The 16,962-nt window shown below is 39.4% G+C and overlaps 1 protein-coding gene across 1 annotated transcript in view; it reads left to right on the top strand.

Moving 5' to 3' along the window:
* Nucleotides 1–16,962, top strand: part of sema3fa (sema domain, immunoglobulin domain (Ig), short basic domain, secreted, (semaphorin) 3Fa) — a 48,639-nt gene that overhangs the window by 17,427 nt on the left and 14,250 nt on the right. Inside the window, exons 3-8 of the mRNA XM_041981313.1 lie at nt 9,569–9,729; nt 9,808–9,870; nt 12,355–12,474; nt 14,153–14,242; nt 15,029–15,122; nt 16,561–16,680. Coding sequence (XP_041837247.1) covers nt 9,569–9,729; nt 9,808–9,870; nt 12,355–12,474; nt 14,153–14,242; nt 15,029–15,122; nt 16,561–16,680 — 648 coding nt within the window. The remainder of the gene's footprint in view (nt 1–9,568; nt 9,730–9,807; nt 9,871–12,354; nt 12,475–14,152; nt 14,243–15,028; nt 15,123–16,560; nt 16,681–16,962) is intronic.

Here is a 16,962-nt window from a genome sequence, read left to right as displayed (position 1 = left end):
TGCTTTCCATCTTTGTGTCTATCTTTGGGTAACTGACAATAATGGCATATGTGTGTACAGAGGAAACAAGTTAATTCATTAAATTATCATAAATACCATTTTGGCTGGGAAACCTCAGTAAAATGGCATCATGTGTTTCAGGTATGTTTTGTTTTCCTTGGTTGGTTTTTCTTTTCTTTTTTGTTTTGTTTTTTTTTATTTTAGAAATGGCCTCTAACATGGCATTAGAATGAAAGCATGATCTCATTAGACATGCTACTTGTCAACCCTCTTAATTCATGCAAGATTTAAATACTTTCATTGGGTGAAGTATTAGCCCGACAGTCAAAGCAAAGTACATCATCTCTGCATGCATTTCCCACATCTTGCTGCCTCTTCCACCTGTGGCATGCTTGGTGCCAAAGAAAGCAGAGAAGGAATCAACAGAAAGAGATTTGTTATCTCAGCTGACTGGTATGCAGACATAAGCTGGTGGGTACTGGCAAGATCAGACAAGCCAGGGAAAAGGAGAGGTGTCAGAGGAAGAATGATAATAAGTAAAAATAGCATTAACAAGGTATGATTTAAGATAGATGTGAATGCTACAATTTTTTGGTAGAATTGCGTGCATGACTACATCTCCAGAGAATTCAGTGTTCTGGGTTTATGTATTGCTGGTGGAAACACTTCATCTGAAGAGGTGGATACAGGAAAGTGATAAAGGATCCAGGGATATTTATTTCCTCATCACTCCTCACTTTGAGATAATCCAGTTTTATTTTGTGGGAAAGAGGAACCACCATTTACAGATATCTGACTTTGGTCATCACTGTAAAAATCGTCTAAATGAACAGCTGATTTCAGAGATTAAAATGAAGAAAATGTTTTGGCTTGTTTAGTTTAAGAGAGTTTTGGTGCAGTGAAATGTGATCCTTTTCAGCCTTATTTGGACACAGTATGTTTGGTGGGACCTCATATCTAAAAGCCTTACTTAAAATTTCCCCTCTCTCACTACAAATACCATTTTGGCAGAAGAGAATAAAAAGGGTTGAAGTCACCAGGAACATCCAAGGCAACAAACCTTCTAAACTTAAAAACGTCCAATATCTGTGTTTGTTTTTTGGAGTTGTTCCTGTACAGGACAAAGGAAAAACCCGATTCCACCAAACAGCAAGCAAGAATCAAGACAAGAACCTGAGCCCTAGCTTCCCGATTAAAGGGTTCTGTTGCTCTCTGTCTATCTCCTGTTACAAACTTTGTAGCTGCTCTAACAGCTCTGATGCCAAAGACACAGCTTGTGTGTCTCTGAGGTTCCAGTTGAGATTATATGTCTATTAGTTTGGATTAACAAATATAATTCACAGATAAATGATGCTGGTTATTGACTTGTCAAAAAAAAAGTTGAATGGACAGCAGTGTCCTGTGACCACAAAACACCCTGACCCCTCTTTCCTCTGTATGGTATTTAAACCTATTCCCACCATTTTACTCCTGAGAGACAGGAAACAAAGAGCTGCTAGACATTTTTGTCACTAGGACGTAAACTTCAGGAGCATTTACTGAAACAACTGTCATGGTTGTTTTCCTTTGGTGGACAGTCTGCCCTCCTACCAAGCTAATGGATTGTTTGGCTCCTCCCACCTGGGAAAATATTTCCCAGAGTATCGTTGGGTTTTAGTTTCTACTTCATATCAGCTCAAAACTCATTTCTAGTATTGACAAATCTATTGAAAAAAAAAAACTGGATATAAAAGCTTAGTACAAGCATTCTAAATTTTTTGGTAAAAATGTGCAGTGAGGGAATTTTGTGTAAATATATAACATCTTATTATTTAGCCTGTTTCATACTCATTCTGGCCTTTCAAGTAAAAATGCTACTTGCAGCTTCTCAAATGGGGTTTACTTTCTATCAAAACTGGCATCTGAGATACTAATCAGTTTTTGTGTTTTTGAACATAGAAATAAGAGTGTTTTGTCTTCTCTCCAGCTCATGATTAGTATTGTAGAGCCTCTTTGTGCACTTGTGAGCTTTGTCACTTTGCCCCTTCTGCAGCAGCTGAAGGGATCTGAGTCTCTCTGAACAGTGGAACTCAGAGTTTGACTCAGAGTTTCCATGGCTCTCTCTGCTCACTTTGATAAATGGAAGTTCTTAGGCTCGCTGTCAGGCTCCTCTACCCACGGGACTCCTTCCTCCATTCTCACTCCTCGACTGCAACATTTGCTGTTGTCGATGAAAAATTACCAGAGGGAGTAGAGTAGATTGTCATTGCTAGACTGGAGAGTGGAACACCCAGAGAGGGTAGTGGTGGCTGAAGTCCCCCGTAGACCCCGAGTCAACACTTGCTGCTAATGGTCTCTCTAAATTTACTTTCTAATTACCCCCTTCTTATTGCCCCCAGCTAGCAGCACACTGGCCATGAACTTGAAACATGAGAAAGCAAAAAGACGTTTTTGAAAATTGGGCTTTGTTCAGATCTACTTCAAATCAGAAGAAAGAAAGCTGACCAATCATCAACTTCACTCAGGAAAGATGCAAATTCAATGCTTCTAATGAAACCAAGAATCAGAGATCTATAAATAGGAATGAGGAAATTCTTTAGAGAAAACATTCTACATCTGGCTCTGTGTTAGCACAGCTGACAGAGACGGACCGTATTTGTTCTAAGTGTCAGGTCACAGGTCAGCCAGGGAGAGGAGGATTTTTCACTCATTCACACCCGCCCGGTCTCATTATTCAGCCCTTTCCATAATCCCTCTAAACTGCGTTGTCACCACTGACCACTGCGGCCACCCCGACCGACCCGCTGCAAGCGACAGCACAGCTACAACAACAAACACAGCTTCATCATCATTATGGTGACTTGCAGCATCAGCATGACCACCAGATTACTTATACCTACACATATAAACATTTGTGCATACAACAGCCAGCCACAGAGTTAATTTCATGTTCTTCAAATTCCAGAAATAAGCGCTGTAGAGGAGGAGAGAAAAGCAGACCTACAAACAGATCTCCTTAACAGCAGGTTATAAAAGTGTAACAGTTGTTTCTTGGCACGATGCATGAGGCTTTGTTCCTGTGAAAACTTGGAATGCTTGTTAATAAAGTATGCTAGGAAATATTGTTCTGAGCTCACATCTTATCTTAAAAGATTCTTGGATACTGATTACTATTATTATTGAGAATGAATCTGCTTTCATTTAATCTTTTGTTGACTAAATGACAGGATCTAGTAAAAGTAGCTCAGTATGGTCATTCAGATGTCTCAGTTTATTGTTGTAGTTGATTCATATTCACACTAAGAAGCTAAAATAAATTAAAAAAAAAAATTCTCTTAAATAAAAACAACCTAATCACTTTATTGTTCTGTTAATTAACTAGTTATATTTTTTAATTATAATGAATAATTATATTATTTCATCAGAGCCACAATTCTTAATCTCTCTTCACTCCCTCTCTCCTCCAACATCCCACCCTGTATCATCGTGACCACCCAGCTTTCTCGAGTGTAAGGAGGCCATGATGAGCTTTCACCTCAGACCCCTCATGTCCTTTAACCTTTCACCTGCAGCCCTGCAAAGCTGTTGAGGGCAGCTGTCCATGGCTATGTGTGCACAGAGAAAAGCCAGTGTCCTGGCCTGAACCCCATCTCTTGCTTTTGTATTTGTATTAGTTTGTGGGCATATTCAAGAAATCTCTTGCTTTCTACAAATTTTGTACTGTTATGTGTCTTTTGTCCTTTACTTTATTTTGGAAACTCAAAAAAGTCATTAATCATTGTAGCAAAAGGCAAATCAAATGTTTTGGAAGTTTCATCTGTGCATGTGATCCCTGTTTCTCTTACCATTAACTACACATACCCAAACTATCACATCAGTTTAATAAAGGTCAGGTTTGCAATTCAGAGACAGAAAATAGAGAAACTAAATGACCTTTACTGTCTGCTGCACTAGCGATCTTCTTCTCCCTTGTGTTTTAATTAACCTTTTCTGTCATGGGAGACAGCAGAAATAGATTTGTTGTAATCTCTCATTTCCACTCAGGAGGTGAACTCACTACTTAAATCAATCTCTCTGCTTTCGATCTGTGCAAAGGAAGATGATTTGACATGAGGATCAAAGAGCTTACTTTAATTTCTATGAACACACACAGACACACGTAAACACAGTGTACCAGTGGCAGACGAGCCTGAAGCGCATCTGAGTGACAGCATCCGGAAGCTTGGAGATAAGACGTAATCTGGTGCCAATTATTTCCCCTTGACGGGTGCAGGTAAGCAATCAGCTCCACTGACATGAGTTCTGAGTCAATAGTCCCAACTCCAATGGGTGGTGAGAGGCTGATTATGAGTTGCTGAACTGTGGCAAATACAAAAGACAAACACTGACAGACTGAGCTGATAAAGCTTCTCACTGCTGTTCAGCCTCAGATATCCAAAGTGACCCTTCCATCCTGTTTGCTGACAAAGATATAAAGACCGCAGACATTCAATATTCAACTTTGGAGCAACTCTTTATTACAAACTTTAAACCCATGCATATATCAAATACATCAAAAAGTCCCTTTTCTTAGAGTATGTTTTAAAATTGTCAGGCTCTCTGAAAATTGAAAAGTTCAAAGTTAATGAAAAGTCGTTATTAGTCATTTTTCACAACTTTTAAGCTAGCCAGTTTTAAAGTCTTAGACTCCAACTGGCTACTGAAGGCTGTTCTACTTGCCTCAGTCTCTTTGGCTAGTGGTCGTTAGCCAGTCTGTAGAAGTGGTGTTGGTTGAATGACTTTGAGAACATCCACCACTTGTCTACCTTAATCATTGGGCAGGGGGCTATTGATAAACAAAAAAGAAAAAGTCACTTTTGTAACTTATCTTGTGCAGCATACACTATGTGTGCGTTGGCTGGAAAGGCCTTGCTGTGGTTTGAGTGCAGTTCACGACCGTTTTATCTCATCCTTCCTTTCCCTCCCTGCTTTCATTTCTACACTTACTGCCCCCATCCTCAAAGAAAGGCACAAAAACTATTTTACTTATTTTCTTAATTCCACTGTGAAATCTTGCCAGCATGGTTTTCATTGAAAGCGAAGATGGAAAGCAGCTAAAGTAATGTAGGTCTCAATATGTCGACCAGCAACTCTAAAAGCTCATAGTAAAATTAAGATCTTTTTTATATATGTAGCAGTGATTGGTATGAGTTAGATGTTATGCTAAGCTAAGCTAATAGCACGTCAGCTTTACAACCCTAATATGTAAGAGTTGTGTTGATCCTCTTTGCCAAAATGGTGAACTACTCTAAACTTTTAAGGCATCGTGATCATGCTATCATGATCAAAGAATAGTAAGCTTGACTGTTTAGATTCAAATGTTAGTCAAGTATTTCCATGGCCCAGAAGTTTTCCAGACAGCCTCAATGAATTTAATTACTTGGGGACACATCCTTGCACGCTTGGCTGCCGACAAGCTTCGGCAAGGTGGGGCCACACCTATTCTTTAAGAGAATGTGAACATGAGCATATTGGGGAATTCAGACAACATGCCATGGATGCCTGGGCAGGTATGTGGGATTTTCTGCTGCCTGCTTCCTCAAACCCCCTTTTTCTTTCACTCAAAAGAAACACTAGTGGTAAGAAAGGGGCTAATCTCATAAAGGCATGAAAAGGAGTGGAGGCAGTGTCTGGGAGGTGCATCATTCTCCATCTCCTTACAGATACAAAACAGGGGTCATTTTGAGGGTTACCAAGAAAACCACAGCTTGGTGAAAAGCTGGGGCAAAGGGGCCACAAAGCTGCAGAAAAGAGCAAAGTAGTGACAGTGCTAATGGATCTCACTCGCAAGCTGATGTCATTCACATTTGTAGACTACAGATTTGGTCAAACAGAAAATATGCTTAACAAATTGAAGACAGTTTGGTCACATGGGAAAAGAAAGATGCCCTGTCGGCCTGTGTGTCTGGTAGTGATTACTGAACGCTAGCTGGGAAATTGGGTGATATACACCAGATCCTGACACTTGTGCCCCGTCGTTACTGAACCCACCGGCTAGTTGTAAATTCACGGCTGTTTTTTTTTTTTTTTACATTTTTCTTTCTTTTTTTACATTTTTCTTGGCCTTGGAGGACAATTTTGCTAAGCTGCAACACACAGGAATGCTTTTGTGAAGATTAATTTGCACTGACAATAGATTGTATGCACACTTTGAGGTGGACTGCTATCATACTTCACTCCTTATCTTACCGTGCCGCAGGCATTATTTAAAAGAAAATGTGTTGTAGCATGTCTCATCCTGCAGAGGTTGTTCATTTTGGGTGTTGTATTTCCACTTCAGTCACACAGCTTGAAATAGCAGAATGAAAAGAGTTAATAGACTGTATGTCTTTTATTGATTTGTTGAATGTTGGCTGAAGGGCTTGTGATGTGGATGTATAGAAAAAAAAAAAAAAACGTAGTCTTATTGCTTTTTCCTGAGTTTTTCTCTTTAAGATGTGTTTTCCTCATTATAACCCATTCAGAACTTCTACAAATAAATTGAATTCAGTTTAATTATGGGAACATATACAAGAAGAAAGCATAGTCTGACCAGCATGTGTACGAATTAATGTCTTTACACGCTAGCCTGACTTAAATTCTTTGTGGAAAACACTACTATATACCACCATAAAAAGATTTATTTACATTAAAAACCTTTCCATCATATTCTTAATTCTCACCTTGCAGTGTGTTTTGAAAAATTACGCAGTTACTCTGAATATGTTTGTTGCATGAAAAAAAATGCCTGAACCACAATTATATATAGATTCCAGATTGCCCTTTTTATTAATATGATATTCATTCAATTTAGAAATGGTTCCATTTGTTTGTCAGAATGAAATGTGGTTCCCTTCAAACATGAATGAAACAGATCCAGAGATACTGAATAGAAAACAGACATGAAAGAAAAATACCAGGCTTAAGTTGGTTTCTTCTAATGGATAATATGTCCTAGTAAATGTTTACTTGTAGTGTAGTAGGTCATCTGTCAGTCTGCTTGTCAAGTCTCATTTGCAGTGACCCAAGTGTCGTACTTGTGGCAGCTACCACCTGCGAGTTCCCATTCTGTTGCCCTTGAGCGTGAACATGAGCCTACAGGTGATAAATATGGAAAATCCGTTGGTGGCATCTGCTGTCCCTGAAGCTCTGTATCATTAAACCCCTGTATAGATTTGATGAGAATAGATAGCTGGGTGAGTGTGTGTACAGCTGATGAAGATGGGATGTTTATAAAGGAAGGGTGGTGTTTTATTGTCTTAAGATGTTCTCCATATGTTTGTGTGTGTGCGGTCTGTGGATGAGTAGATTCTTGACAGGGTTTCCCATAAGACTGGCCAATAACCATTTGATACTGGAAGATCTTACAAGTCTGGCACATTCTAATACTAATACTATTGCAAGCACACTGTTGGGTTTGTTGTTGATTTAAGTGTAGTGCAGCCAAACCCTAGAAAAGGAAAAAGCCAGCATGAGGTTTGTGGACCAAACCATTTTGAAGCCTTGAGTTGCAGAGCTGTCACATCTCATTTTGGTTTAATTTTACTCTCTACTTGGGTGCCAAAGTGCATTTGCTATATACTTGGAGAGGTTCAATGCAATTTTTACTTCCAAAGTAGCTAAAACAAGCTGATTTAGTCACTTCCCTTTCAGAGTTATTTCTGAAAATCACAATTTTCTCAGATAATCAAGCTAGTTTATTATTTTTGACTGGACCACAGATGTGAGTCCCACACAGCAGGACTGAGAGGGGGCTGCCAGCTGTCTTACAGACGGGCCTCTTTTCTTTTATTTCCCCAAGTTGTTGCTGACAATTTCAGACCCCCCATGTGAGATATTACAGTTCGTAAACATCTCTCTGCAAAGATAAAGATAATGTGAGCTGTTGTTGAACATTAGTTTGCACACCTGGGTGGTGTGTATCAATGCTGATTGAAGCTGTGGATTATTGGCACAAAACTCTTTTAGTAATTTGTGATGTGAAGACCTAATATACTATGACTGATAACTGGAACAAAATAAATTTATGTTATGAAACAAATGTTGAAAATGACTGTCTTTTATTTGCATATATTTTAGACACTTAATCTCTGATCACCTCTTTGCATGTTTTACTTTAATGAGAAGCAGCAGCAATATGAAACAGGTTCTTAACACAGCTGTGACACGGCTGGAGGACTATACATGGAGGACGATTCCAATGAGATAAAAAATCATAAGCTGGAATTTGGGATTACTTTTGGCTGTGTTTCCTGGAATCCCTCATGCAAGCACAATAAACTCCAAACCTTAGCAAATAATCTTCTTAGAAATGAATTTTAGAAATTAATCCTGATATGACCATATCGCAGCAAACCAAAAGTTTTCTGTTTCCACGTTAGTGGCAACAGATGTTTAAGTATATTTTTAAGGAAGCAACTCATGAAAATTACAAGAGTGACAGCCATATCTCTTTCTGTTTACTACCTGCATACACTGTGACAGCAACATTTCACAGTGTCTGAAGGGGCTCAGCATGGCAGCAGCTCAGAGGTTTTCATGGAGAGGATTCACATCAGTACTTCAACATGTCCAATCCAGATGGAGAGCTTTATACTGTCCCTCCCTGTGAAGAAGGAAGACCTTTTTTTTTTTATCTATTCTTGTGAATCTTTCCCATTATTATTGACCTTCAGACTTGGCTGCACAGAACACTGGGGCATTTGTCTGGTCCCATTAAACCTGAACCTGAACAGGTCCTCCTTCAAGGCCTCAAGTTTTCTGAAGAAACAAGTGCAGGCTCAGTTTCCTCAATCTCCCCTTTTTCCAAGAAAACTTTGGAAAAAGGAAGGTGAAATAGAGTTTCTTTAACAGTTCAAAAGGAAAGGAAGAAAAACTGCTGCTTTCTATTCACTACTTATCTCCCCCTCACCCCCCAGTGTTAGCTTAAACTCATGTTCACACACTAGTGGTCTGCCCTGAGTGGTATGTGAGTCACCACAACCTGTAACATGGGGGTATGGAGAAGGGCCTGTTAGCATTTGACATCTTTCCTGTAGTTGACTATGAGAAATAAGAAATGAAGAAAGCTAGCCTTTGCTTCAAAGATTCATAACTTGGAAAAATGGTGCGAGGTCAGATTTCCAGGCCCTGGACATCATCAAATACGTGACCCGTTTGAGTTGCTCTAACCAGTAGTTGATCTGCTGCTTGTCTATTACCATTCAGTTCAGCCAGGAGAGTTAATTGATGTCCTCTTTCCTTTGTCAAGCCTGCGATTAACCAGATTTAGTCTGTCCATGACCCCCACAAAGTAGGATGTAATTGGGGAGAAAGAGGACCAAACATGTCCTGTAAATTAATTTAGGAGGGTCTGATGGAAGGATTGGCATCATTAGCATACAACCATGCCATTAACATTAACATACTGTATATCTGTGCACATGTGCAGAAAAATAGCAGCTTACAGCTCTCTTGTGACCGTCAGTGGTTTATGTTTTCAAGTTTTATTGTGTTATTCCTAGAGTAATTACAGACACAGCTTGAGCATAACCATTTATTTTCCTCTTCTTTTTTTTGTCTTCCTTCATAGAGTTAAAGTTGACTGGCACTGCTCACCACTTCTCTTTTCTGCTCAACTCAACTGACTACCGGATCCTTCGCATGGATGAGGATCATGACCGCATGTATGTGGGCAGCAAAGATTATATCCTCTCCCTGGATCTGCACGACATCAACAAGGAGCCGCTCATAGTAAGAAAGATTCCACACAAAGAAAGTGGAAGAGATTTACATGAATTTACAGCTAACCAGCTCATTCATTTTTTTCAGATCCACTGGCCTGTTGCATCCCAGAGGAAGACTGAATGTGTCTTGTCAGGGAAAGATATAAATGTAAGTAATAAAATATGTAGTGATTGTTTTGATGCTTACTGAAGAGGCTTTTCTTGGTTTAAGTTTTTCACATCTAAGATTAGAATCTGAACTTCTCCTTGAGTGCAACTTTGGGCTCTCAGAGATTATGTGGTAAAGTTCTAAAATGTTACAGACTAAATAGAAGTTTGGCAGAAAAGCTTTTTTAGATTTGTCTCTTGAGAGGAAGGCAGTTAGTTTTTTTATTTTTATAACTGTCATTTTTTCACCTATTTTATGTATCCAGGAATGAGGCACACTAAAAGTGCAGTTCAAAGAAACAAAAAAGCAATTTCCACACACACATTTGTTCTTCCTGTTGATTTATCAATACAAAATGTAAATATAATAGCTACAAAGACCTTTCTCAAGAAACATAAACCATAAAAAGACCCAGTGCTTTAAAAAAAATAAACCTAATTCCCTAATAACCTAATAAAATGTCAACCTTTTCTTTTTTAAGTAAATCAACATAACAGTAAAAAGTGTATGAAAAAACCCCTTTTTTTGTTTTGTTTATCTAACGTGTCCTCTGCTAGACTAGTTAAAAAGCAGCAAATGCAGGTATTGATGGAGTTTTATTTTACTGCATTTTGTTTGTTGGAAAATTTAAAATGTCTTTTTGGTGATGCTGATGCTTTAAATGTGTCTCCGGGGTCAGCAGAGGACATTTTAAAGCTCCTCCCACTGTGTGACATGCTGTGAAGCTCTTATTTACTGTCTTTGCATCTCTGATTGCTGATTGCGTACAGCTGCCACCAATTAAGCTCTTGCGGCGCCTCAAATGTGCAACATTTAGTCATCTTCAGTGAGAGCAATTTTTATGCATATTGTACAGTAGATTTTATAATCTCTTAGCAAATAGCAGAAATTCTATTTCCCTCTTTGTTGTCCAGACTGGCAGATAAAATGAATCGGTCAGTGGAGGCAACAGGCCTGTCTGAAGTGTTAATAGGATTCAGACGTTCAAACGCAGCCACCACCTGTGTGAGGAGGTGGAAACTCATTATTGAAATTCATACAAAAAACAGATTCATCTCTTTTGATTTAGTTCACACATTGTACCCCACTCTACCCTCCCCCAACCCACCATATCCTAAAGTCTCTCTCTCTCTCACACACACACACACACACACACACACTTGTTTCAGGGTTTGTGTGGGCTCGCAGGAGCAGTGAGCACTGTAAGCACCAAGGTTCTGGCTAATAGTCCTGTTCTCCCCTGCTGATACAGAGCACAGGCTGTTGTTTATCCAACTGGAATGTTCATTTATGCGTGTTTGGTGACCCGCGCTGCTCATGGCCTGTGGCTATATTGAATTGGCCTACGTATATATTCCTGTGTGAGCCTCTGTGTGTGTGTTTGCATGTGCATTAGCAATGGGTTTAAAATTTCATCACTGGAAGAAGAAATAAAATTGGCTACTGCAAGATGCCTTGGCAGTGGCCGCACCTTAGTGAATGACAGATGATGACAATTCAACAGTAATTCAGAGGGGACATCAGTTCAGGCAGGAGGTCAAAGGCAATCATTCCCACTGTGCTCACTGTGCGGGAGCACAACTGCGCGCTGAATAATACACACAGGCCCACATGTGTAAACACACACACACACACACACACACACAACAACACATCGTCTGAAACCTCTGACTTGTGCATCTGTCGTGCTGCTACAATTTGCCAAAATGGCTCACCACCCCCATCCTGCATAGAATCTTTTTTTTTTTTGTACTAGTACATCCTTTCTTTTGCACCAGCTGTCACTTGCATAAAATATGATATACAAATCCAAGCAGATATCTTTATTTCTGTATTTGGACACACAGTTTGGATGGATTGAAGGCAGGAAGGCAGACAGCTGGTAAAACACACAAAGACTAGAAAGGACTTGAAGAAAAGAGCTGTTTTCACCAGCAGCACCTCTTTGTCTTTAGCCTAAAAAGAAAAATGGCCTTATTTTGACATAAATTGCTCAAAAACCTTTCAAAATCCTTAATAAATATTAACATAAACATTTTATAATGTATTGATACCCGATTGCTTTTTTTGTGTGTGTGTATTCCTATAACAAAACCAACCTTTTCTTTCAGCAGTCTAGTTTGGTCTATCCTAAATTATTTTCATTTGTCAAGTTTGAATTGTGTTTAACCACAACGGCTCTTCACAAACCCAGAGGCACCACAATTTTTCTGCCACACACTTACTTAGTGTTTGGAAACATTTTCAGTCTAACAGTGTGGTCTAACGCGAAGCCTGAGCCAAGGAACAGAGCTGCAAAATGCAGACCAGCCAAGAGAGGAAGTGATAGATGGAATGGTTTTAAGCCAGGCAGAGAAGTTATTAACCAAAAAATCTGGGGCATTATGTATTATGTAACCATTTTTTTTATTGCTTTTTCATGAGCTTCCACCACCCCCCCTAACCAAAGTCCATAATCCTGCTTTTTGTTTTGTCCTTCCTCAGGGGGAATGTGGAAACTTCATCCGTCTGATTGAACCGTGGAACCGGACCCACCTGTATGTGTGTGGAACAGGCGCATACAACCCTATCTGCACATATGTGGATCGAGGACGCAGGTCACAGGTAACCAAAGACACAACTAGGCATCCATGAAGGCATTTTGACCTTTACTCTCTCATTTCTTAAGAACCATATCAGTCAAAACAATCTCAGGTCAGAGAATCCCCTGCTCCTACCACTCAGTTTCATGCTCCCTGCGTCTCTTCCATCATTTTCCACCTCTTAGTTTTCATTGATTTTGCACCGTTTCACTAGCTCATAGCTCATCCTTTTTCAGTCTCTATTATTATTTCAAAATGGCTGTTGGTAAAATACCTAACTGCCTCTGCTTAGAAATCATTGGGGCTCCAATCTTCTCTTACCCCTGGGAATATAATGGTGACACTATATCGAAAAATTCCCCTCCTTAGGGTTCTTCCTCCCCCTCTCACCTGCTTACACACAGCAGGGCCTGTGGCCTGTCTTTCTGTCTGTCTGGCTGAGAGCCCATGAAAGGCCATCATTACTGATGGAGCCTCTCATCCATCACCAGCCTTGTAGCTCACCCCTCCTTCTATCCCATCCTCCATCCCTGCCTCACTATATGACCACGCAAAGCAACAGCAGCTGCCAGCTCAGTTATAGTCAGCACACTTACATTCACCATTCTGACTGTTTAGTCTCACTGTTCAAATGAAGGGTTCAGATTTCAATGTGAAGGTCAGTCTGCCTCTTGTCATGGTACTTCACACTGTAAAGATTTTTCTCTGTAAGAGGAGATGTAAACATAAACCACTTGTTCAGAGATTCTTTCCTGTGTTACACAGCAGGCTGCATATGATTTTGCTGTTTGGTTAACACAAACTTTTTTCTCTACTTGCAGTCAGACTTATGCTAATTCTTTGTTGAACTTTGTCTGCATATTTTTTGTCAACCTGTAAAGATGATCATCAAAAACTTAAACATGTTGGAAGAAAACACAAATAGCTCAATATTTTGGTGATTATGCTTAAGTCATGAATGCCTAATGTAAGTTAAAACTATTTAACTGCTCAGTCTAAAGAAAAGTCAGGAAGCTGTGCAGAATGCCGTTGCTTAGAAAGATTTACAAATATTTGGACCCCTAAACTTGAACAAGACAATATAAGAAATGTAAGTCTCCTTTAAAATACAAATGTTCATATTAAATTTGATGCCCTGTAAAAAAAAAAATAGCACAGAGGCATCTGTTGTTTTTAACAGCACTTAGTAAGCATTTATGAACTGAGGCAGCTGCCATTGATCTAAGAGGAAGATATCCTAACTTATTAAAATGAGACTGTAAATCTTCTGTCTCAAAGTACATGTAGTCATGCCAGTTGCTATCATTTATTTCCAGTCTGATTTTTGTGTTCTTTGTATTATTTGATGCTGCTGTTTGTCTCATTTTCCTTTTCTGCTCTTTTTCTGTGCTGCATGGTTTATGCATGGCATTTACAGCTGTTTGCATGACGCTGAGACTAATCTAACATGTTTACTAAATTATTACAAACCTTCCACCAGGCTGTCTTCCCTTTGAGCTCCACTTTGAACTTGTTCGATACAAGTCTTTCCATCTTTCAGAATTCTTCATCTCTGTTGAGTCCGCTTGATTTCTCCACTTCTTCCTACTTGTTTTCTTCTTCAGTTTACATCACCGTCATCATCTATAGAATTTCGCCTTCGTCTGGGCTGTTATGTGTTGATAATGAAGTGGCCCATTGTGCCATGTTTCTTCTTTTAGGGCTTCCACTACCTACAGGCACCTCTGTCAGGAGGAAGAACAAGTCGAGCAGCAGACTACAACACTACATCAGAGTCTTTGATGGCACAGGTGGGCTGGAGGAGTCTTATAGGGTTTGGTGCCCACCTGGACTACTTTTTCTTTGAGTCACAGCTGTAAAAGTGGAGATAAAATTCCTTAATTAATGAAATTGCTTTCTTTTTTACTCACATAGTAAAAGAATAAAACCTGTTCTACATTCTGTTCATAATAAACTGAGAATGTGAACACATCAAAATTACTGAGGACTGTTTCTTTTATATTTTGAGTCATACCTCCAACAGTCTTTGCAGCTTTGCAGATTTTTTCCAGTGCTTGTGTGTCATGACCACACCTTTTTGAGTTATAATGTATCTAAAAATAATAAAAGTGCAGGTTACAGCCACACCTTTGGCTGTAACTCTGCTCTGCTGAACATATTTCCTGTCTGTCAGACATTATCGAAACATCAGTGTTGACACAGATGTCCAACATGTCCTCTTTCACTGGAGTAATGAACTCTTGTTAAGGCTACTAACATCAGAGCATGGTGGATGAGCCTTGGATTGCTCCCAGCATTTTTCTACAAAGTTCCATCTCACTGATAACGGGTTTTGTGTGCCTTTTGTTTTCTCCTTCAGAAAAGCCAATGTCAATAAAAAAAAGTGTTTTATTAAGTGCCTTCAGAGTCACATCTCATGGCTCATCATTGTTACTGTCTTAACCAACTGATCTTATTGATAGTTTTAATGTTGCTATTACAAACTATTAACATCTAAAGTACCTTGTACAGTAAATTATGCATTTAAGCTTTTTAAGTTATTTTAAGTTATGCCTGAATATTCCTCTCTTTTACAGGAATATATTTTCCGTCTTGAACCTGGTAAAGTGGATTCTGGAAAAGGAAAATGTCCCTATGACCCTAAACTGAACAGTGTCTCTGCTTTGATCAGTGAGTGTCTGTTTTTTTTTTTTTTCTCCGTTACACACAAACAGACAGATATAAAAAACTACAGCTTGTTTCTCTTTTAGGTGCATGCTTGAAATAGATTGTTTGTTAAGACATTTATGTTGTAACTTTAAAGTGTAAGTTATTAAGTAGTCCTGTTTGGAGGCTGAAACCAGCAGATAGTTGACATTTTTGCTGGTAAAATGATTAAGGCGATGAATCAATCAACTCTAGCTGTTTGGGGGTCTGGTAGTTTATCAGTAGTTACTTATCTGGGCAGACGGATGTGTGTGCTGTCATGTCAATGGGTGGTCTTTGGTTGTCAGCAGCTTGCAGGTGGTCACACAGGGTTGTTGATAAGTGACCTCCTGCCCTGTGAATGTGCATGTGTGTCCAAGGCAGACATGTAAGCCCAGTTGCAGCTAACCTGTAAAATCTGTCTTACATAATTGGTTCACTATAGCACTACCAGGCTGAAGCAACAGAGAAACCAGGGAAATTCCACCTTTATGAATGAGTACTATGTTTCTGAAGCATCTTTCACCTCTGAGTTTCTGGTTATTTTTTAGTGCATTATACACAAAGAAAACCATTTCTGATAAGCATTTCTTACGCATGCCATTGTCTGGCATTTTATGGATACTGATCAGCCAAAACATTAAAACCTGACAGGTGAAGCAAACAGTATTGATTGTGATGTTGCAATGCAATGGTGGAACCTTGGAAATCTTGGGTCTTCGTGTTATTGTTGCATTATTAAGTACTGTTCAAAAGACTGTTGAAGACCTAATACACAACAACATGGCAGCGGCCTCCTCGAGCAGAACATTATATCCCAACACAACACAAATCTCTGCAGGAGTGGTTCTGAGAGCAAAGCAAAGGTGTTGATCTGGCTTCCACTGTTCATGACACCTCTGCACAGAGCTGTTTAGCAGCATAAGCTGACCTGTTCAATATTAATCAAATGGCTTTAATGTAATGGCTGATCGCTATTTATTATATGGTCTACATGTGTCTAGCGTCAAAGTGGCTTTCGGCGACCTCTGACCTATACACCATGAATCTGGCTGACATGGAATTGGCTTTTTGAGCACAGCTGTCCTATATGATCACACTGATTGTCTTAATAAGTATGAGTGGGATTATAATATGAGGTCAACATTTTTAGTTTAAACATGATACTTGAGAGTTGAGTATGATCAGTCATTGTGATGTATTTTGGCACTGCCTTGTCATCATGTAGAGTTACAGTTCATTGCTTACATTATTTGACCACAGCTGCTACACATGGTATCATTTTGATGAAACCTTCAGGGATTATACAACTTTCTAATGAAATTTCAATCAGACTTGGTGGACATGCTGTATTTGAACCTGAGAATGTTTTCATTCTTCATAATTTCTCCTCCACCTTTTTTTCCCCCTCTGTGACTGACAGATGGAGAGCTTTATGCAGGAGTCTATATTGATTTCATGGGAACAGACTCTGCTATCTTCCGTACTCTGGGGAAGCAGACAGCCATGAGGACCGATCAGTACAACTCCAGATGGTTAAAGGGTAATGTCTCAACTCACAGCTTGGTCTGCATCCGGCTTTATTCCTTCACTCATCTCTCTCCAAACCATTTTTAATTTATGCCTCTGCAACTTGCAGATAGGATGTTGCATTTGTGTTTCACAAAACTTGTCGACTGTAGCTTCAGCACTGTTCTTCAGTCCTGCAGAATGTTGTTCTTTCCAGCCTGCTCCACCTGACCCAGTAATCCTTTGAATGAAAGCATAAAATTCACTATCCTAATTATCTCAATGCTTGCAGGGCCTGCAAAAGGGTTAGTGTAGT

Source organism: Melanotaenia boesemani, chromosome 3, assembly GCF_017639745.1.
Source record: "Melanotaenia boesemani isolate fMelBoe1 chromosome 3, fMelBoe1.pri, whole genome shotgun sequence".
NCBI lineage: Eukaryota > Metazoa > Chordata > Actinopteri > Atheriniformes > Melanotaeniidae > Melanotaenia > Melanotaenia boesemani.
This window is presented reverse-complemented; position numbering and strand designations above follow the sequence as displayed.